We start from the raw sequence: 21,982 nt of genomic DNA on the forward strand, positions 1-21,982 counted from the left end.
TCATTTAAACTTGCTTTTGCTATAGCAGTCTTTTCTTTATGGTCTGTGGTTTAAAGATTCATGTTCATAGCCAGCAAAATCTATTCATATCTCTTTTTCTGACTTGAATTTATTATTGTTTAACAAAAACCTTGTAAGACCTAATTTATGTCTTATTAAAGGCAACATCTTTCCATTAGTTGTGGAACAAGCAGGAACAGGGACCTTTGTCTGACTCAGCTTGACTAAAAACTACCCTCCCAGAAGTGAGAATCATTAAAATGTTCAAGCCAGCCTCTCAGATCTTTTCGAAGTAAGTTTTGCATCTTTACCTCTCCTTAACTTTCCATGGCAGGAACCTTCAGCCTGTGGTGTCATCCCAAGTTTGAGGATCGCTGTCAATCAGTGGTGGAGTTCATTAAGAGAGCCATCATGCACTCCAAGAATGGGAAGTTTCTCTATTTCTTGAGATCCAGGGTTCCAGGTAAGGCTATAGTTACATTAATTATTTAACTAACTTGGGTATGATCCAGTGTAGGATCTCTACCCCCTCCCCTGCACACCCCCCCCCACAAAAAAAAACCAAAACCAAAAACACTTGAAGCTTTTTTACCTGAAGCTTTTCTTCCTGGCTCTTGTAGCAACCACTCTTCCTAGATCCCTCTCCTGCCCTTGTATTGAGAAGGAATTGATCCCTCAACATATTGAGAAGGAATCTTTGTTTCTTTGATCATATGAATGAAAAAACTGATCCCACCACTGATGTCCAGGAGTCATGTGAATATTTAACTTGCAGAGGTATCTCGTTGTCCCTGATCCAGGCATCTCACACTTACATGTGAAACAGAGAGCTCTTAGTTCATCTCCTTGGGGAACAGGGAAAGTAAAAGAGTATTCACTAGAAATGGTGAGTGTCAAGGAGGCTGAATTTAATAGCAGTCTGCTCTGGATTTTGTCCATTTGTACGAAACTTTCTGTCAAAGAGTAGATTTTTTTATTTACCTATTTATTTATTTATGGCTGCATTGGGTCTTCTTGGCTGCCTGCGGGCTTTTCTCTAGTTGCGGCGAGCGGGGGCTACTCTTTGTTGTGGTGCGCAGGCTGCTCATTGTGGTGGCTTCTCTTGTTGCGGAGCATGGGCTCTAGGGACAAGGGCTTCTGTAGTTGTGGCATGCGGGCTCAGTAGTCGTGGCTTGCGGCCTGTAGAGCACAGGTTCAGTAGTTGTGGCGCTCGGGCTTAGTTACTCCATGGCATGTGGGATCTCCCCGGACCAGGGCTCAAACCCATGTCCCCTGCATTGGCAGGTGGATTCTTAACCATTGCGCCACCAGGGAAGTCCAAAGAGTAGATACTTTTTGTTGTGTCCTGTATCCCTACCAGTACTGAATACAGAGACTAGTCTCCATTTGGGAGCACTAGGCAGTTCCCATCCTTGCTGGTGTGGTTATGTAGTCTTTCTGCCCAAGTAGGGAGGTAGCTATATAGTCTCTATTGAAGGGTGGGGAGAAGGGATGGTTTGCAGGAATCTGCTTTTATAGTGTTGGAAAAAAGTAAAATGGCAAGCACATTAACTGAGGAATTTGTAAGGTACAAACAGAACTTACATGAGAACTTCATGCTTTGCCATTGAATCAAATTAAGATTCTTAAACAAACTGGGTGCCAAGAAATTGCTCTAAAAAGAAGTTACAGGGACGCCTCCAGCGGAACATTAGTAACAGGATTGAACCAGGTTACAGGAGTGTGTTTTATAATCTTGGTGATTTCAATAAGGCACGACAGGGTGCGAACTGTATTAATTCTCACTTCATTTAGTATTTGCCTCAGTGCTGTCAAGGCAGTTGGGTCTCATGCAGTTGACTTGGTTAAAAGGAAAATGTTAGAATCCTTCTTACAGGAACTGACTCTGCTTAGCAATCTTTAGAGTTTGTGGCTTTGGGGGTATTTATTTAACAAACAAACATTTATTTTTTAAACTCAGTATCAAAAATAAGCCACTTCTCTACGCTCAGAGAGCTCTTAGCTTAAAAAAGGGGACAGGTAGGAAGATAAAGGCAAGAGCACATGTTAAATTCAATACAAGACATGACAGTGATTGACAAGGACAGGGTGGGTAATCAGCTCTGTTTGTGGGTGAACCAGGGAAATCCTCTCAGAGGATTCTGAAGCCTGGAGCATGTATCTACTTGTAGAGTATTGAGAGACTTCATGGAGTCTTGGACTCCTCAGGTATAGCACGTTTCATTCCACAAATGTGCCCTGTCTGCAGAAATTTTAAGTAAGATTTTTAACATTGTTAAGGGTTAGAGCTTGCAGTGATTGCTACTGTTTATTGAGTGCCTATCACGTGCCAGGTACTTTGTCAGGTTCTTTATTTCAGTAGCTGTAATTTCTTGCAACAGTTAGCTAATAGATTGGTCTACTTAAAAAAAAAAAAGATTATTTTCATTTTGTCAGTGAGGAAACTTAAGGGTGAGGCCCAAAAATGAAGAACATGTGGCACACATATACAATGGAATATTACTCAGCCATAAAAAGAAACAGAATTGAGTTATTTGTAGTGAGGTGGATGGACCTAGAGTCTGTCATACAGAGTGAAGTAAGTCAGAAAGAGAAAAACAAATACCGTATGCTAACACATATATATGGAATCTAAAAAATGGTACTGATGAACCTAGGGGCAGGACAGGAATAAAGACATAGACATAGAGAATGGACTTGAGGACACAGGGTGGGAAGGGAAAGCTGGGGCATCAACATATACACGCTACCAAATGTAAAATTCGGTAGCTAGCGGGAAGCAGCAGCATAGTGCAGGGAGATCAGCTCGGTGCTTTGCGATGACCTAGAGGGGTGGGATAGGGAGGGTGGGAGGGAGGCTCAAGAGGGAGGGGATATGGGGACATATGTATGCATATGGCTGATTCACTTTGGTGTGCAACAGAAACTAACACGGTATTGTGAAGCAATTATACTCCAATAAAGATCTATTAAGAAAAAAAAGATTAGAATTAAATCAGACTTCTTTTCAGAAACGATGCAAGAAATCAAAGAGTGGATTGAAATATTTAACGTTTTGAAACAAAAAACCACTCGCCTAGAATTTTGTATCAAGCGAAATTATCTTCTAAAAATAAATGAGGAATAAAAACTTTCTTAGAAGAAAAAAAGTGAAGCCACTTACTCTAAAGGTTACTCAGTGCTGAAGCCAGGATTCAAACTGAGGCCGAACTAACTCCAAATCTTGTGCTTTATTTCCCACCCTCTGTTATGGGGAAAAAATAGCAGTAAGCCAATTGCAGGTCGAGTTTGCTGGGATTTGTGGAGAGGACATGAAGAAGTCAGAATTGTGTTTATTAGTGGAGACTGTCTTTCTAGGACCTGTGAGGAATGCTACAGGTAGGATATCCATTTGCACTTAAAATTGTAATCAAGTTGACAAGGCAAAGCGAATTAGTATTTACCCCTAGACTGTAAGTGACCTCTCTTTGAAGGATTGGGACAAAGAAGGCAAGGCCAGTGTTCTCCTTTACCATTGTTTGCTGCCTTCCTTTGCTTATCACAGAGGTCTAGGCATTCTGTGAGGCTGACTTTATTAGGGGGGGAGGATTCCCGTGAGGAAGTGGTAGTCATTAGAATGTAGGTTGAGCTCTGTCAGCCTGCACCAGGGATTATAACACAGTGCATTCTAAAAGGAGCCCTTTTGTTTAGACTTTGGGATGATGATAACTGAATGCCTACAAGGGGCTAGTATTATTTCATTTAACCCTTACAAAATCCCTTGAAGGGATGTTACAGTCTCCCTTTTTTTTTTCTTTTTTAAAATACAGATTAAGAAACTGATGTGCAGTGAGTTGCAGAGTCAGGATGCAATGTCAGGTTTTTCTGGCTCAGATCTAGAGCTGGATGCAGTCACAGCACATCCAGACTGGTGTAAAAGGATGCCAGGGCTTATGGGAATTTTAAAGCTGGGACTAATGGGAAAGCTCTGGATGGTGGCAAGTAAGGAGCAGAAGGAATTTAGTAAGTGGAATAGTTCGCATCGTGGTAAAAATGGTGGCACCTGAGCTTGGTTTGCCCCTTATCTCTTCTCATGGCAGTGTTGGAGCATGGCCATGGTAAATCTGAGGTTGCTGACTACACCTCAGCCTGGTCCATTTCACAGTTGTAAACTAAACCCCTGACACCAAGCAGCAATCTCAGAAAGAGAATGTGATTGGATTAGCGCAAAACTTCTGGTGCTGTGAGAGCCAGAACTCAAAGTGAATGTGTCCTTCTTAGTTGGGAGAATCTCCATCAGCTGTGAAGTGCCTGAAGAGAGAACACTTTTTGTTTTTTTTTAATCACACTTTGAATTGGATAACTCTAAGGAAGTTGGTCGCTTCCTCTTTTGTAACCATCATTTAGGCCATGATTACTTGTTTAGGGCTAAGTCTTCCTTGTATCCTAGAATTTCTCAATTTGGCCCTATTGACAAGTTTGGGGCTGGATGATTCTGGCCTTCAGGGAACAGTTTGTTGTGGGAGGAAGACCTGGGTGTTTGGGTGCTCAGACCTGAAAGAAGTTTGTCACTCCTAACCTGCTCCTTTTTGGGGAAAGAGAAAATAGCCAAGGGGCTGGAAACTGGATTTGTGCCCAGGACCCTGGCGTGAGGACCAGAGGAAAGTTCTTGATGATCACTCTTCTACCTTGTCTTTCACTTTCGCTGCACTGGTGTCTTATGTTGGATTTATTTCCATTTCTGACCTCATCTGTTAACAAGCTCTGGATGTGAGAGCTTCAATCATTTTCTGTGTTTGCGGACAAAACCAGGGAATATCAGAGATTAACAGGTTTCAAATTGCTATTTGTGAACTTAAGGCTAAAAGTAACACAATTAAATAGGCAAGTATATATGGTCATTAAAATTCAAGTAGGCAAACAATCAGATAATTGTATGCTACTTATTATCCTGACCTCTTTAAGCACAAGTCCTATAGTCCTTCTTTGGGAGTAAATAATTAGGTGCATAAATTACTTTTATCTCTGAAACGTCATGTTGAGTTTAGCAATATTACAACCAACCCCCCAGGAAGCTTTCTGTTTGTCATAGTTTAATTTACTAAAGACTGTTTTTAAAACATGAGAGAAAGGGTAAAATTCAAAGAGGAATTTGAACCCCAATCATTTTAAAACCACTTGAGTTTAAATATATTCAAGAGAAAAATCCATGTGTGAATTTTTTTTTTTTTAATGGTGTGTGTGGGTGGAGAAGGGCTACAGTGCTTCAAAATATAAGCCTTAGATTTGAAGGATGGAGGTGAGAAGTCAAGAGAGACTGGTCCTGAATCAAGGAGCTGTGACTGTCTGGACAGCCCCCCTGTCAGACAGTCACAGGGACAGGCACTCTGAGGAGACTCCTGGAGGACCCTCCTTTGAGGTTCCCTGGGCTAAACTCTTCCTCAGACAGAGTAGGTGTTCAAGGAAGGCCAGCTTTGTTGGTTCTGAGCTGTGAGCACATTCTCTCAGCTCAATAGGCCTCAGTTCCTTCATTGTAAAATGGGGATAATAGTGCTATCTGTCTGAATACGGCTTTGAAGACTGAATGAGTTAAATGATTTTAAGATAAGCTTACTTGTTTAGCATAACATGTATTTCAATTTTTTTTAGAAAGTCAGTTGTTAACGACCATGAAAGGGCTTTGGGAGGCAATCTACAAGCTTTAATTTTTTCTTCTCATGCGTTCAAACAAAATTTAAAAACTCGTTGAAATTAAACTCCAAAAATACTAGATATTTTATTTCCCAACAAGTTGTCTACAGAATTTCTTTTGATATGGCAATGGCTGAGAAAAGAATTCTTTCAAAGGTTTTGCAACTCAGATTCTGTCTGAGAGCACTTTTCTTGTTTACTTTCCATAGCCCCTTTGTTTATTGAAACCAGGGTATTCTTTGTTCCCCTGAATCTGTTTCAGTGTCCCTGCCGTTCTGGGTGCATTCTGTGATGTTGACCCCTGAGGGGGTTGGAATTTCCCAGCACAGAGTCTGCTGATATTGCGATGAAACATAAGAGTGTGGGGCTCCCATCAGCCGTGGCTGGCATTAGTCAGCAGGCACTTGTGTGCAGAGTAGTACCAATTCCAGCTTGCCCAAGCTGCTGTAGTTGCTTTTCTTTTAAAAGCATCATCCTCTTTTTTTCTGTTCCTGTACCCAACCTAAAATTTCAGAAGCAAGGAGGGTGGTTGGTGGGGGTGGAGGGTTGGTGGGGAGTAAGAGGTAGCTAAACCTGACTGTCCCGGCTTGAAGTAAATGGCAGGAGTGACAGGCTTATAAAATTTGATCCTAGCTGTTGCCTTCTGCTTACCAGCCTCTCAGGTGGAATTTGGTGGGGACCCCTCTGAACAGCCTTTCTGAGTCCTCACCTTCAGGGTACTCTAGATGCTAAACAAGTGTCTCCCATTCCCAATAGCGATACCTTTGATTCTTGCCCTTGACTGAGAGCCTTGGGCCTGGGATTGGCCGCTTGGCTCCGAGCAAAGTCTGTAGCTCGGCATTTTTTCATTGAGCTGCTCTGAAGAGCAAGACTCTTAGCTGTTAAGAGTGAGGTTGGGGAGGCCTGCAGCAGGGGAGCATAGATTCCCTTGAGTATGAAATATGGTGGTGGTGGTATGGAAATCAGCAGTCCTTTGTGGAGGGGAGCTTTTGCACAGAACACATAGATGAGCTGTAAAGAAGCCCCATTTCCCTTCCCTGGACTCTCTTCATACGGAAAATTATAGTTAGCTGTATAGTGTCCTCTGAATATTTCTCTTGGTTTTCGTTCTTGAAGGACTGCCACCAACTCCAGTCCAGCTGCTCTATCCAGTGTCCCGATTCAGCAATGTCAAATCCCTCCAGCACCTTTGCCGATTCCGAATCCGACAGCTCGTCCGGATAGATCACATCCCGGATCTCCCACTGCCTAAGTACAATGGGGTCTTTAGAGGTGGGGCAGGAATGGAGGGTTAGTTACAGTGTTAGTGAGGCCTGCAAGCTGAGTGTACAGGCAGAGCCTGGCAACTCACAGGCGTTGTCCTTTCACTTCTCCTATGTCTTAGCACCTAACTTAGAAATGTCACATTACAGCCAGGAAGGAGGAAGGTGTGTATGTGTGTTGGCTTCCCTTCTGCAGACTCTGTGAAGGGTAGAGTGGAGGTGGTAAGAGAGAGGGAGACAGAACTATAATAAGTGAGAAAGTGGGAATTTTGTCAGGGCAACAAAGAGTCTTTGGTGTTGTCTCAACCATACAGGGATTGAAAAGAAGGGAGGGTTGAATAAAGGTGGTATTTCTTTTATAAGCTATGTATAACATTTGTGTGTATCCCTCTTGTGTTATTCGTAGGCCTCTGATCTCTTATATCCGAAAGTTCTACTACTATGATCCTCAGGAAGAGGTATACCTGTCTCTAAAGGAAGCGCAGCTCATTTCCAAACAGAAGCAAGAGGTGTTGGAACCCTCCACGTAGCGAGGGGCCCCCTGCTGGTCACCACCAAGGGTATGCCTCCACTCTGCCTCACTGTCCAACCTAGTCTCCTCCTGGGCGGTTATCATGCACTGGGCTTCGTCCCTCTTCCTCTCACCTCATGCGTATACCCTGATCCAGGCATCTGTCCAGAGAGTCGCCACATTTGATCATGGAGTCCCAGGGAGGCACATACCCCAATTGGGAGAAGAGCAGATAGACACAAGAGGCTTAAAGAGTATTTGCCAAGCAACAAGCGAGTTAATCACTGAATATATATAAAGAAAACACACAAGTGCAGCTAAGTGTGCAGCCTTCTCTCCTACTTTGGCTGATCGCCCTGATATCGCACAAATGACATATAAAGCAGGAAAGCAAAGGGGAAGAAAACTTCATCAAAGGGAACGCAAAATGCCCTTAATTGTAATAGGCATGCACTTCACTGAGAGTTCCACTCTGTCCCACGGCTTGGAATATGGGGATGAGGAAAAAACAGCTTGCTCTTCTATTTAGAATTCCATCTGGGCCACTGAAAAGTAAATTGTTGAAAAGGATAAATGAATTAACTAAGGAATTCATTTATCTAAGAGGCTCTTCTCCCATTGCTACACTGAGTATTCATTTATTTTCCCATAAAATATCTTGGAATACTGGTTTGCACATATGAATTTTAATTAGTCTTCTTGGGAATTCCCTGGCGGTCTAGTGGTTAGGACTCCACGCTTTCAGTGCCAAGGGCGTGGGTTCGATCTCTGGTCAGGGAACTAAGATCCCACATGCCTCAGGGCTCAGCCAAAAAAAAAAAAGTCTTCTTAAATTGCACTAATGTGAACATTGAAAGGTAGAGGGGAGTAGGGAACAAAATTGCTAGAGAATGGTGATTTTGGTAGTGTGGGTTATGTGCAAGATCTCGCATTCTAGTGATCTGCTGCTGGGGTGCAGAGACCACCCCCAACCCCTTTTTACTGAGGAGTGTCCTGTTTAAAAAAAAATTAATTAATTAATTTGGCTGTGTTAGGTCTTAGTTGTGGGAAGCAAGATCTTTCGTTGCGGCGCTCGGGCTTCTCTCTAGTTGTGGTGCATGGGCTTCTCTCTAATTGCAGCACGCCGGCTCTCTAGTTGTAGTGCACAGGCTTAGTTTCCCTGCAGCGTGTGGGATCTTAGTTCCCCGACCAGGGATCGAACCCGTGTCCCCTGCATTGGAAGGTAAATTCTTAACCACTGGACCACCAGGGAAGTCCCGAGTGTCCTTTTTTTTTAAAAAAAAAATTTTATTTATTTTTGGCTGCGTTGGGTCTTTGTTGCTGTGTGCGGGCTTTCTCTAGTTGCGGCAGGCGGGGGCTGCTCTTCTTTGCGATGCGCGGCCTTCTCATTGTTGTGGTTTCTCTTGTTGCGGAACGCGGGCTTTAGTAGCTGCAGCATGCAGGCTCAGTAGTTGTGGCTCATGGACTCTAGAGCGCAGGCTCAGTAGTTGTGGTGCACGGGCTTAGTTGCTCCGCGTCATGTGGGATCTTCCCAGACCAGCGCTTGAACCTGTGTCCCCTGCATTGGCAGGCAGATTCTTAACCACTGTGCCACCAGGGAAACCCCTGAGTGTCCTTTTTAAGCACTGAATTCTTCTGCTTCTCTTCTGACCTCCTCTGTTCCCATTCCCATCCCCCATACAAAACAAATTAAGGGGAATAACCCACAGGAGTGACAGCCTTAGAGTGAAAAGTGGGCTTTAATTCTCCCCACCCTCTCAGTTCTCTTCTTAATGGGAGAAAATGGCAACTGGTGTTTTTGTCCTATGGGTTCTTTTGTGGCTCAGGTGAACCCAGCTGTGTGTCTCCTCTTGGCTCTGGTGGTCCCTGATCCTGTGCTACTGCGGGGGAGAGCATGTGAGCCAGGTTTAGCAAGGAGAGAAGGAATGAAGAAGAGAGATCAAGAAATGGTATCTCCAGGCGGCTGCGGGAGTTTTAACTTAAAGGATCCTGGGCTGGATGTACAGTTTCTTTGTCATGTCTTCAGTTACAGGCATACCTTGGAGATACTTTGGGTTCATTTCCAGACCACTGCAAGAGAGCAAATATCGCAATAAAGCAAGTCACATGATTTTTTTGGTTTCCCAGAGCATATAAAAGTTTTATCTATACTATACTGTAGTCTGTTAAGTGTGCACTAGCATTATGTCTAAAATAATCTACATAACTGAACTTTAAAATATTGCTAAAAGATGCTGACCATCATCTGATGATGTGGGATTGCCACAGACCTTCAATTTGTAAAATGCAGTATCTGTGAAGGGCAGTGAAGCAAAACAAGTTAAACGAGGTGTGACTGTATCGGCGAGCTGTATGCCCTTGGAAGTGTCTCCTAAAACATCTCAGTGCTCCAATGTCTAGGAGGGTTTCTCTGCTTGGTGGCTTTGCATTGATTAGGGTGGGGAACTAGGGGGGCCCACCTACGCAACTGCGCTGTTGAGGAGTAATTGGGACCCTTCAGTTAGAGCACCGTTTCTGTGGGTGCTGTGCCTTAGGAGGGGCCCCCACGAACACAGGCACATTCAGAGAAAGGTTCAGGATGGTGGGGGGCTCCACACTTCATCGTGTGGGGAATAAATGATTATCATGGACCAGAGAAGTTTTAGGGTACGAGGGCCTTGGTGACCAAAAGAAGTATTTGATGGATTTTCCTAAGGAAGAGTGATTAAACTTATTCTGTGTGGTTCCAGGGGGCAGGAGAAGGACCACAGTATAAGTTTTAAACAGATTTCAGTCCAACTTTAGAAGAAGCTTTTTAACAGGTGCAAATACGGAATGGTTTTCCACAGGAGTTAGTGAGTTCCCCATCACTTGTTTATTCATTCAGCAAACGTCTATAAAGTAGCCGGTGTGAATCGGGAAGAGGGTGCCAAGCAAGATAGTCAAAGGCCCTGTTCTCTCAGAGCTGTAGTTCTTGTCGGGAGAGACAGACAGCCGCATGTAAGTAAGTGAATAGGTTAATTTCAGTTGACTGTACATGTTATGAAGAAGATAAAACTGGGTGAAGTTTAGTGGTTAACGGTAGCATACTACTCAAGTTTGAATGATCAGGGAAGGCTCCTGTGAGGATGTGACATTTCAGCTGAGATTTGAATATCAAGGAGTTAACCGTGAGAGGATCTTGGAAGCAGGCATTCTAGGCAGGGGATCCTATAAGTACAAAGGCCCTGATATGATCAGGTATAGGCTGGGGCTAAGCATTTGCCACGAGTGTGGGGGGCAGTCACGTATTGGCAAAGGATTGCACTGAACTCCCGGGGCCTCTTTTTGTTGTGACACTGGGATTGTTGCTTGTAGCAAAGAATAAGCATCATGCTGTACTTGCTCCTAGGACCCCTTGAAAAAGGGAAGTAACACTTCCCAAGGGAAAGGACTTTCAGGTGTGAAATTCGGCCGTTATGATTTCTTGTTGGTCAGGCTAGTTTTAGTTTCAGAGTTCCAAGTGGGCCACTTGGTCTGTGTGTGCTCTTACCTGGAGAATTTTTTGCCAGGGTACTTGTAGTTAGGGCACAGGGTAACAGCTGGAACAGTGCCCTTCTTAAATCAGAAGGTAGAAGCTGCACTGGCCTTTGTGATTATATGTCAGCCCTCTTCAATAGCCAGAAGCCACAGGGCCTACAGCTATTTCTAGCTTGGCTCACCAGGGGTTACTCCAGGGACTCAGTTCTTTTTTCAGTGCCTAGAGCAGATGGGCCTTAGGGAAAGTGTGTGGAAAATGAAGGGGAATGGGAAAGAGAGAAGGGAGGCAGTGTGTAGGACATCTTTATTAGTCATTTTAGGAGCTTTTTTTGGCGACCAGGTTGTAGGCTGCTCAGGTCCCTGTGACAAAGGCCACTGCTGCATCCCCAGCCGGCTGCAGTGTTTGTGGAAGCACTTGGCTCTCCAGGCCCCATTCTCCCTTTGAGCTGTGCTTCTCCACCTCCAGAGGCTGTTCTTTCACTCCATTTTGGTTCCACTCTATTGAGCCACTCTAATTATTCCCCTTTTTTACCTAGGCATTTGGTTGCCAAGCCCCAGTTGCGAAGAACCAAATGAAGCTACCATGAAAACGGGAGTGAAGAAAACAAGAGGAGTAGGAAGGGTTGGGATCCTCTGTGCAAAGACTTTGGTTCCCCTCGCCGCTCTGGGGCTTGGATGAAGCACACGACCAGACTCTCTGAGTGGGGCTCCACCTTGTCACATCCAGCCCTGTGCTACTGGAACTGGATGAACTCCTTGGAAAACTGGAAGAAGTCTCAACACTGTTCCTTTTTCAGAAGTTTTGTTCTGGATATTTGCATTTCTCAGTATGGAAAACTCACCCTAAAGGCAGCTGGGGTCTGTGCGCATTGGATTGGAAGTGGTGCCAAGGGTGAGCAGATCCAAAGGAGAGGAGGGGAGGAGAGGGGATTGCCAGTGAGGGTCATTCAGGTGGTGCCAAAGGCAGAATTCGAGTCTCCACCATTGACCTTGAGGAAGGGAAAAGAAGGAGTCAGAAGTGCAAATCAAGTTGGGAGTTTCTGAGGGCTGAGAATCTGCTTCTCTGTAGGCGTATGGGTAGCTTCAGCAGGAGCAGGGAAGAGAGGAGGGTGGTTAGTCTTGAATAGATGATGACTGGACAGAACTGGCACATAGCTCTGCCGGGGGAAGTAGTGACTCCTCGCATACTTTGCTTTTAAGGTTTAGGAACCTGATTTCAGAATCACCTCTCATAGCAGCTGTGTTCGTTTTGTTTTACTGAATTCCTAAGTTCTGTGACCTCAAGTTAGCCCTGTTCTTCCTCTGCCTTCAACCCATTCCCTCGAGATAACTGTACCTTTCACTCTGGTCATGGTAACATCATTCCTATTGCTTCCGCCGGCTGTCGAGGCAATAGTTTTTCTCATCACCGGAACAGTTCAGAGCTCCAATCCCGGGCTGCTGAAGTTAATGGAGCGTGCTTCCAGATTCTTAATGGCAAACCATACCCATGACTTAGTCAGTGTTCCTTACCTCCACATGTCTGTCAGATAGTGAGAGGGAATGTGGAGGAAGGTGAGAAACGAAGCTATTGTGCTCTTCCTAGAGAAAGCTCCCTAGTGTCTCAGCCTTAATGGCACATCTGAGATCAATGAGGAGGGAGGAGAGCATTACAGCTCATGTTCTTAGGTTTGTTGGAGCAGGAGGTAGCAAGGGCTTCTTTATTTTCCTGAGTTCTTTCTGGCGACCCAAACATTTTCCTGAGTTAGATCCTGTTTGCCCTCCTTTCACTGGGAAGTCTGTCAGATACTGATTTGAGAGTTGCCTGTTTTCCAGATGGAAGTGGAGGAAGAGGGAGAAAAACTCCAGTGCTTTTCTGAACTTGGCCATTGTCAAATCATACAACATTGTGAGTTTGCTTTTCTGTAGAGTTACTCTGAGGAGGGGTTTGCTATTAAGATGTGAAAATTGAGCTGTTTGATCTTTATTACTCTTTTGCAGTAAGTATTTCAACAGACTTCCTCTTTTGGTTCCCCTATGCTTATATCTGCCTCATCGCATGAGATAAATAATATTGTCAGGTTTGTGGTTTCCTGATCATTTGGGGTGAGGCCCCAGTGTCTTGTAATTTATAGGACTGCCTCATCTGGGAGCATTGGCCTTCTGCCTTACGTCCTGCATGGAATGACCATTCTTCCTCCTTATAGCTGAATAGGGAGGAAACTTGCATTGTTACCTGGCTGTGAAGAGGTGGCCCACAAAATGAGCTTTGTAGCATAAACACAGCCCACCCACCTTTGATTTGTCGTGTAGTACCTCTTCTCTCTCTGGCTGCCGTGGTAGTATTACCAACCAGTTAAGGTTGTGATCCCGGGAATTGGCTTAACCTATGGGTCTTGCCTCTTGAAGGTACAGATTAACTTGCCATCTTGCAGACAGTGCCACCCAGCTGTAAAGCCTGCTGTCTGGAATCCACTGAGATCCTCGAGTGGCTGTTGTGCGGCTGCGTGGGATCTCCCTTTTTTTTTTTTTTAACTACTTTTTAGTGTTCATTTGCCTGATTCTGGGCTAGCTACTGTGGAAAACACAGGAGGCGGAAGACATATTCTCTGGCCTAAGGGAGCTTTTAGGTGGCTGCCACACGTGAAGCATTTGGAGAATGACTCAGCATGGCAGAGAGAATCAAGGGCTGTCTTTAAAGAAATTCAGAGTGGGTAAGATCAGTGTAGATCAGATGGTCTAGGAAAGCTCTGGTGCTGTGAGACTTTGGTTTTTAGGTGAGGGCAGGGCAGTGAGATGAGAAACACAAGAACAGGAGCACAGAAGCAGAAATCTGCAGGGTGTGTACTGAACAGTGCACAGTCCCAAGTTAGAGCAGTGGCATCAAAGAATCCTTTTTCTGTGCTGTGGTCTAGACCGAAACTTCCTAGTCATCAGGCAGGTCTGAATACTGAGGGGTTATGATGGCGAGGTGGAGCCGAAAGCCAGAAGTCAGCCAGGTTCTTGCCTGTGGTCAAGGACCTCACTGCTCTCAGCACAGCCTGGGTGAGGAAGGCAGAGCCCCTGGACCCCTTGTGGTACCAGGGGTTTCCAGTGGAGAATCCATACTCTCAGGTACAAAACCAAACCAGCTGAGGAGGCGTGACCCACCCTCACCACCGTCCTTTCTCCTCCCGGGAAGGGTAGTGTTTACTGTGTCCGTGATCTGTCTGTGCATTAGTCACAGCCCAGGCCGTAGCCTGGTCCTTCCTTAGTAGAGTGGGCTATAAGACAGAGTTGTGCAGGAGGAAACAGGCTTCATCAGGAGGTGAGGAGGAAGGGCACCAGCCTGGTCAGAGTAAACAGGGAGGGACAGGGGCAGCTGGCCTTCATCAGCAGCTCCCCTTCACCTCTCCTGCCTGCGGCCCCTGCCCCCCTGCCGATTCTGTGTAGTGCTAATTGAAATGCAGTCTGCAGAGGGAACTCGGCTTTTTGGTCATTGTATTTTCAAGTCACAAACTGGAAAAGGTTCTCACTTCTAGGGACCCGTCATTGGTTTCTAAGTTGTGGATGGGTGATGTCAATACCCTCAGGCCCTGCCTGTGTAACCCTCGCTTGTTTATGACTGGTCTACTGTAACCTTCCTCAGGACAGGCGTGAACCACTGTGAGTTAGTGACAGCTACTGCTACAACTTGCTATTACTTGAAATTCGTGTGCTGTGGTTGCAGGGCGCAAGGCGGTGGGGGCTCTGCTGTGGGGACTAGATAAATGGGTGACAAACTAGGAGTTTGGGACAGTTGGCAATGACCTTGGCCTGGTTGCCTGCCTGTGCCTAGGTGCAGTGAGTGTGACACCCTGGAAGGCCAGCCCTGGGCCGCAGCACCCAGGTTCCTGAGGGGGAGGTGTGGCGGGGAGCTTGCTGCCATGGTCTCTCCTCCTCCTTTCCTACTTGTCACCGGAGCTGACTACACAGTCCCCTTATTAAGGCTGGGAGAGATGTGGAGATAGCGGCACCCCCCACAGTGCACATCCAGGAAGCACTGGCAAGTGAGAGGGTGGTTAGTGTTCTCAGATCTGGGGTGAGAGACTGGAGTAAAGCCGGATGCCCTGGGTGCCAGCCTTTTCAGCCCTCACCCCGGGCCCTGGAAGACTGGAAGAGCACAGCCTGCTTGAAGCCCTTGGCCCTGGCAGGAAATGGGGTTAGGAGAAACTTGTCCTCTAGGTTAGATTCCCCCCTGCCCTCCTGCCTCTCCCTTGGCTTTGAGCCCTGAAGTTGGAGGCCTGGGCATTGGCATATACAGCTCTGTGGCTGCTGGAAGGAGGTCTGAAAGTCATTGTGTGTGTGTGTGTGTGTGTGTGTGTGTGTGTGTGTGTGTGTGTGTTTTCATTTGCAGAAGTTTTGCCACCAGTGGGGGTGTTGAGAGCATCTCCACTGGGGGGAGACCTGCCATATGTTGTCCACTTTTAAGAGAATGACGTGCCCCCTGTCCCTAAGGGAGGAGCTTTTGAGTTAAACATTTTCCCTATGGGAATCCTCGTGGTTTGGTTCATGGGAAAGGGGGAAACGGATAAATGATTTTTATCTCTAATTGTCAACACAGCTGTCCTTACACTGAATTTGTGCTATTGCATACATGTAGCCATCTTTCTCTTCACTGCAGCAGTGTTTATCAGTAGTTCAAAATGATTTATTTGCTCCTGGGGAGTAAAACCTTTTTTATTAAAAAAGAAAAAAAAAAAAAAGAAAGAAAGAAAATCATGACCCCCCTCCCCCCATGATAGCTATAGGATTATTGGGCCACAAAGCTCAAGAAAGCAAAGTCAAGTCTGCCAGTCCCCATGATCTATCCTCTTTTGACATTGGAGTCTTCATGCTCAGCACAAAAGGACAGGAGGCCTTGAAAAGATAGCGAAGCCTTGGGAGGTGTGAGATGGGGGTTGGAGCATAGAGACAGAGGCACTGGGGACTCAGATGCTGCAGATATAAAAATAGAGTAAGGAATTGTATTTAAATCATTGATTTCTCTAATCTGCCAGGGAAAGACCTTTCTTTACATACAGATTCCATATTGTCTTTGTCCTTTTCATGCTTCTTGACCTTCCTGGTAGGTGCCCCCAGTTTCTTCCTGTTTCCCATCCTGTCCTCTCTGCCCCTTCCCTCATTCCTTCCCACTCGCATCCACCTCCCAGGAAGCCAGTCCTGCATGCTGAGTCTGTGACATGCCTTCACGCCCATTTCATCTCCTTAGAGGGTACCTGGAATTGCTCCCTCCCCCTCCCACTCCCTCTTCCAAAATGCCAAGAGGGGCAGGCAAAAGGCAGCCAGTCATGGCAGCGGAAGACCTGAATGTCTGCTCGCAGCTGGACTGCGATCTAGTTGCTCCTGGAGATGGAGTGTAAGGTGAACTTAGGACACTCTTGATCAGAACCCAGGAGATCAAAAACCCGCACAGCCCCGCTCCGAGCTTCGTCCTAAGCCCCCTACCCAGCTCAGGTGGAGCAGGAAGGCTGGTCTGACTACCCCATCTCTGGTGCTCGCTTGAACAGGGACCTGCCCCTCACTGTTAGGCCCAGAACCTTTTCCAAGAAGCATAATCCAGGCACCGCTCCGTGGGCAGGCTGCTTGTTGGAAGGCCCAAACTGGTGCTGCCCGTGCCACAGCCACTGCTGTACAGTTTTTGGTGGTTTTTAAGAAACTCAGTGAAGAGGGGTGTCGTTCTGGGCTCGGGGTGGTTGCCAGTTCTTCGCCGGAAGGGGGACCACATCGCCCCTGCAACCACTTCCGTCCTCTTCAGCCGCACCACCCTCCTCCCAGCCAAAGCGTGGTCTGGCTTTTGTCTTCCCATTTAGTTTTTCTCCTTTCCTCTACCTTTTTGTGCTTAATTTATTAAAATAGTTGCTGTATAATTTATTTTCATAAACTATAAAAAATTACTAAATGGTTAAAATAGACTTGCAGGCCAATCTTAAATGGGGTGGGAGGGTCAGAGGGTGGGTTGGGGAAAGGGAAAGATGTTTTGATATAAACAAAACAAATGCACTTTGGGTGTGTTTTGGTATTTTTCTGGGGATAGATGGGAGGGTGTTGGGATGTCCCTGTAGATTAGTTCCAGAATGGGGCGTCTGTATATACTGTATTCATAGGCATGTTTGACTCTTGTAAAGGGACATGAGTAGCTGCTGCAGGTCCTGTTTGGAAACCCCATGTGTAATTCCCGGTTTTTTGTAAGTGTCAGTGCGGGAGACATTTGACTCTTGGTGTTTGTATCTCCTTTTTATGATTGCTGTACTGACCAACGTCTTTTTGCGGAAGGGGTGAAAAGAGATTTGAAATAAAAATGTTTAGAAATTCTTTCATGTTATTTGGGTTATTGTTTTTCATTCCCTCTCTCATCTCGTATGACTCCTCGCACCATCACCACCCACTTAGGGTCAGATGACCCACCCCTGGCAACTGGAGAATCCCTGTGATGTCAGCTAAGCAGAGCGCATCCAGAACTGGTCTTGTCAGAATTAGAGATGTTGAAAAATTCCTGAGGCTGGTGGCCATTGCTCAGAGCTGCTTTCTCCTTCCCCAGGAAATGCAGGAGAATTCCAGAGAGCTTTCTGGGGCCTTTTTGCTCTGCTTTGGGAGAGTTCCTATTTTACCATAGCAGTCATTCCTAGTATATACCTAGGCTGGCAGTCAAGGTTTTTCATAAGTTTGACCTGTGTCCCTCCTGCCTTTCTAGCCCATTCCCTCCTGAGCTGTCCTCTTTGGAGAGGAAAGGACCAGAAATGTTTCTCTGATTGTGTGTACTTGGAGCTGCTCGAATCTTCCCTCTCCACTTTCCCACCCAGTCCCTCTCCAAGTTCCCCACTTAGAGGGCCAATGTACCACCTTGGCACATTTTGGAGAATTTTCGGCAGCTTTTCTGCATCCTCAGAGTAGAAAGCATGCTGAGTGAGATGAAACCCTAGTTCTCAGCAGTTGCATTTTCTTAGGACTGATCAGAAGTGCCCCAGGAGGGAGTCTCGGGATCCCCACTTGCCCTATTCAGCTCATTCCCAAGTCACAGTTCCACGTTAGGATGAAACAGTGTCTTATCAATTCTGATAGCCATTCGGTGAAGGCATGAACTCCTGATTAAAGTTCTCTTCCCTTTTGGAAGAAAAAATGCTCCAAGCCATGAAGTGTGAAGAACATAAAGGAAAATGCTTAACTCAGAATCAGCAATTCAAATGCTCTGATGTCCCCCGTTTGGACACAGCTTGTTGGATCATAAAGAATCTTTGCCGACACCAACAGTCAAGAGTGTTAGTAGTAGGCATTTCTTGAAAGTAGAGACGTAGGTTTTCATCATTTCAAATCAGCATCATTCATATTAGTGATGATGTGTTAGGTTTGTTAGGAAAGAGGTACTAGTCCCCTCTGGCTTGCATGATAAAGCGCACAGAAGTAAAGGCATTCTTTTGGAAACAGGGAGCCCAAAATAAATAAAAAGGTCCCCTCCCACACTCTTCACCCCCAAAACCTGAAACTACCTCCTTCCTCTCCTATGTCTACTTTCAGCTCCACTTTTCATTCCATCTCACCTCTCAGTGGTGTCTTATCATGCATGTATCTAACTTGAATTCAATTATAAGCACATGACATCATAGCTGTGCAGGAGATTCCCTCCTCCATTTCATCTGTGTTCCCCGATTGAGGGTGAGATGGGAAAAGTGAATTTTCTGTCTTGGTTCCCTTCCAGTCTCTTAGAGTGCAAGCATCTTTTTTTTTTTTTTTTTTTTTTTTTTTTTGCGGTACGCGGGCCTCTCACTGCCGTGGCCTCTCCCGTTGCGGAGCACGGGCTCCAGACGCGCAGGCTCAGCGGCCATGGCTCACCGGCCCAGCTGCTCTGCGGCACGTGGGATCTTCCCGGACCGGGGCACGAACCCGCATCCCCTGCATCGGCAGGCGGCCTCTCAACCACTGCGCCACCAGGGAAGCCCGCAAGCATCTTTTGCATAAGGATTCTAGCGCCTGTTTGTGGCGTGTGGATTCTGAAAACCAACCATGTTCCTCTGGTGCTCAGCCAAAGGCGCGAGAGTTGACCCCAGTTCTGAAGAAGCACTAACGGGGTTATCGTTGATGTCTAATGGAGCCCCTTCCCAAGAGATTCTCAAGAGGAATTTTGACTGCAATTTTATCCTGTGCACGGATCCCCATTTAAGCTGCGACTCATCATGCATCCCTCCTCCATTGCCATGCCCTAGTTTAGGCACTCCCCTTTTTCACCTGGACAATTTCAGCAACTTCCCAACTGGCCATCCTGCTTCCTCGTTCCCCTCTCCAGTCCTTCTAATAGTCCTTCCAAAATAAAGATGTGCTCAAGTCACTTCCTTAGTTTAAAATCATTGATGACATTTAACCTAGAGAAGAAAACCTTAACTCCTCAACTTGACATTCAAGGCCATTTCTCCTTCCCCTGCCACACGGGATGCACGCTGGTCACAAAGCCTGACTCGAAGTCCCCAGATGATGGCATCCCTTCTCCCGCCACTCCACCTTCCCTCATACTGTCCCATCTGCCTGGAGGACCCTAACTTCCTACCTTCTTCACCTGCAGAACTGCTCATCCTTCAAGATTTTCCTCCAGGGTCACCTCTGGAATTTTCACCAGCCACTGTCAGCCAGACAGATGCTCCTTCCTCTGTTAAAATAGCTGTTCATGTGTCTGCCGGTTACTCCATTGTAACCTCTGGTCTGTGAGGGACAAACTGTGTCCTATTCAGCTCTCTCCCTGCCCCCAGGGCTGGCACAGTTAAGTGGATGTGCCAAGGTGGTGGTGGTGGAGGAAAGATGAGGTCAGCCCCCACCCGGGAGTGCTGCCTTGTTTTCCTAGTCAGCCAGACTCGAACCTGGATCTTCACCTTTTGCACAGGACAACTGGGTTGGAGGTATGGGTGGGTTCTTTTAGCCACTAAATGTCAGGATTCTTCAGAATCTTCTTAAGGGATTGGACTTTTCGTGGCTGGAATAAGAGCACGAACTAAGTGACATAACTGTAACTCAAGATATTCCCGAGGGGGCACGTGGACCGCTTCCTTCTGGTGCCAGTGGCGTCAGAGAGAATGACAGAGAAGATGCTGCCCCTTTAGTTGGAAGACGCCACCGAGGTAGGGTCAGCAGGCTTTGTCCAGTGACCAGAGGTTGCACTGAACTACCCACTGCCCCCCTGCTGAATTCACACCTAACAGAAACCCTGCATTTCAAGAGCTCAGCTCAGGTGCCCTTCTTCACATGGCCTTCTCATCTCATCCCTGGCTTTCCCCCTTCCCCCTTCTGAGAAACATGGCTTTGCTTCTGGGCCTTTTTTCTGCAAATCATGAGGGGTGATGGGATAGGCAGGAGAATAGGAGAGGCTAGCTAGGCTTATCCTGGGAGAGAAAAATAAGTGTGAGAAGGTAACAGCTGAGCTTGGGGCTAGTTTGGAAGATTTGGAATGGGACGGGAGAGTCTGGCAACAGCTATCTTAGGTAAGAGATTTGGCAGAGTTAAAGAAGATTTCAAGAAGTTTCATTGTGGGTCTTCCCTGGCGGTCCAGTGGTTAAGACTCCATGCTTCCAATGCAGGAGGCCCGGGTTTGATCCCTGGTCGGGGAATGAAGATTCCGCGTGCCTCACAGCGCGGCCAAAAAACAAAGAAGAAAGGTTTCAGTGTGCATCGGGTGTCACCTACTGGTGCCCCTTCCCCACAGCTGCCACCTTTTCCAATGCCCTGATACTGTGAAGAAACAGCTATAGAGATAGTTATCCTTTTCTTCTGGATATGGGGCTTTGAGTGGGACACCATATGTAGAGTGACTATAGGCCCAGCTTTAGACATGTGAAACTCTTGTTGCACTTGGCGAGTGGGTTCTGTGTCTTGTTTGTTTTCGGCTTGTCTTCCACCCCCTCAACCTAGCGGTGTGCCAGCACACGGAGAAATACCCCCCATGAATGTTTGCTGAAAACCATGCAGGAGGTCAAAGACAGCCAGGCCAGAAGAGGAACTGGCAGTGGAGAAAGGCCCTCTGGGCTGGAATCACCTTTGGGCCTGAATGGGGGGCAGCCATACTGGAATAGAAATTCACAGGGGAAGCGAGGCTGGCAAGGGGAGAACCCGGAATGCCTTGTGGAGCCTGGAGGTGAGGCAGCAGGGTAGGGTGCAGTGGCTCTCAGTCAGGGTGGGGTTTTTTGTGAGCCTGAATCACTTGGGTAGCCTCTTCAAACCTCACACTCGCCCCAAGACTAAGACACCCTCCTAGACCCTCAAGGAGTGGGGGAGGGGAGAGGGGGTGGTAAGGATGGTGGACAAAACTCAGATGCATCTGATGGGTCCTTCCCGTCCTCCCCACGCCTACACCCACTTGATAACACTCCCAAGCGAGGACACTGGGTTTGAGAGCAATCTATTTATGCTTTCGCTGTCTCCTCTTGAAAAAACGGAGAGTTTTTTTTTTAACTTACCTCATGTGTGAGCAGGTGAGATAATGCATGTAAGATGCCTGGAACCTCTTCAGCACTCAATAAACAGCCACGGGCACTAATTATTATCATCATTATTAACACATTTTGAGGAGGACTGAGAGCTTTTTCCCTTCCCAAAGGCGGAAGGAAGAAAGAAAAGACTTCAGGGGCCCCATCACGGGAGGCGCAGTGAGGGATGGGCGGGAGGGAGGAGGGAGGAGAAGGGGAGGTTGCGGGCGGGTAGGGCTCTGGGGCTGGTGGTGGAAGCAGGTGGGGCTGGCTGAGCTGGGCTTTTCCTGCCACCTAGTGGCTCCTCTGGGCTAGGCCACCAGCCAGCTGTCCCCTCGGCTCTGGGCGGCGGTGGGGCGAGGCCGGGCTAAAATATTCCTGAACACAGTATCTGCAGTCCTCTTCTGCTGCCCCCATTTAATGCCCTGTCCCCTTGGGGACCCTGGCCCATGACACATCCTCCGCATGGCCCTGGCATGGGGGACGAGCCCCCTTTCTCCAGGTGGAGGAGGGGGAAGCCTTTGTTCTCTTGGCTCCCAGGCAGAGTGGGGAACTGAGGCAGATGCACTGGGTCGGGGTGCGGGGAGCACCTTCCCGCC

At 46.8% G+C, this 21,982-nt stretch overlaps 1 protein-coding gene across 4 annotated transcripts in view; it reads left to right on the plus strand.

Moving 5' to 3' along the window:
• The window catches only part of SOCS7 (suppressor of cytokine signaling 7), a 33,557-nt gene extending 16,304 nt beyond the window's left edge, over positions 1–17,253 (plus strand). For 3 of the 4 annotated variants that reach the window (XM_022557784.3, XM_022557786.3, XM_022557785.3), the window contains 4 exons: positions 335–463; positions 6,787–6,922; positions 7,339–7,492; positions 11,478–17,253. In XM_022557784.3, the coding sequence (XP_022413492.1) occupies positions 335–463; positions 6,787–6,922; positions 7,339–7,462 (389 nt within the window). In that variant the 3' untranslated portion in view covers positions 7,463–7,492; positions 11,478–17,253. The remainder of the gene's footprint in view (positions 1–334; positions 464–6,786; positions 6,923–7,338; positions 7,493–11,477) is intronic. The other variant, XM_089901174.1, reaches the window with a different exon arrangement.
• The last annotated feature ends 4,729 nt before the right edge of the window (positions 17,254–21,982 follow it).

The sequence above is a fragment of the Delphinapterus leucas genome, chromosome 19, assembly GCF_059928025.1.
Source record: "Delphinapterus leucas isolate spDelLeu-1000000601 "Yukka" chromosome 19, BTC_Dleu_Yukka2, whole genome shotgun sequence".
NCBI lineage: Eukaryota > Metazoa > Chordata > Mammalia > Artiodactyla > Monodontidae > Delphinapterus > Delphinapterus leucas.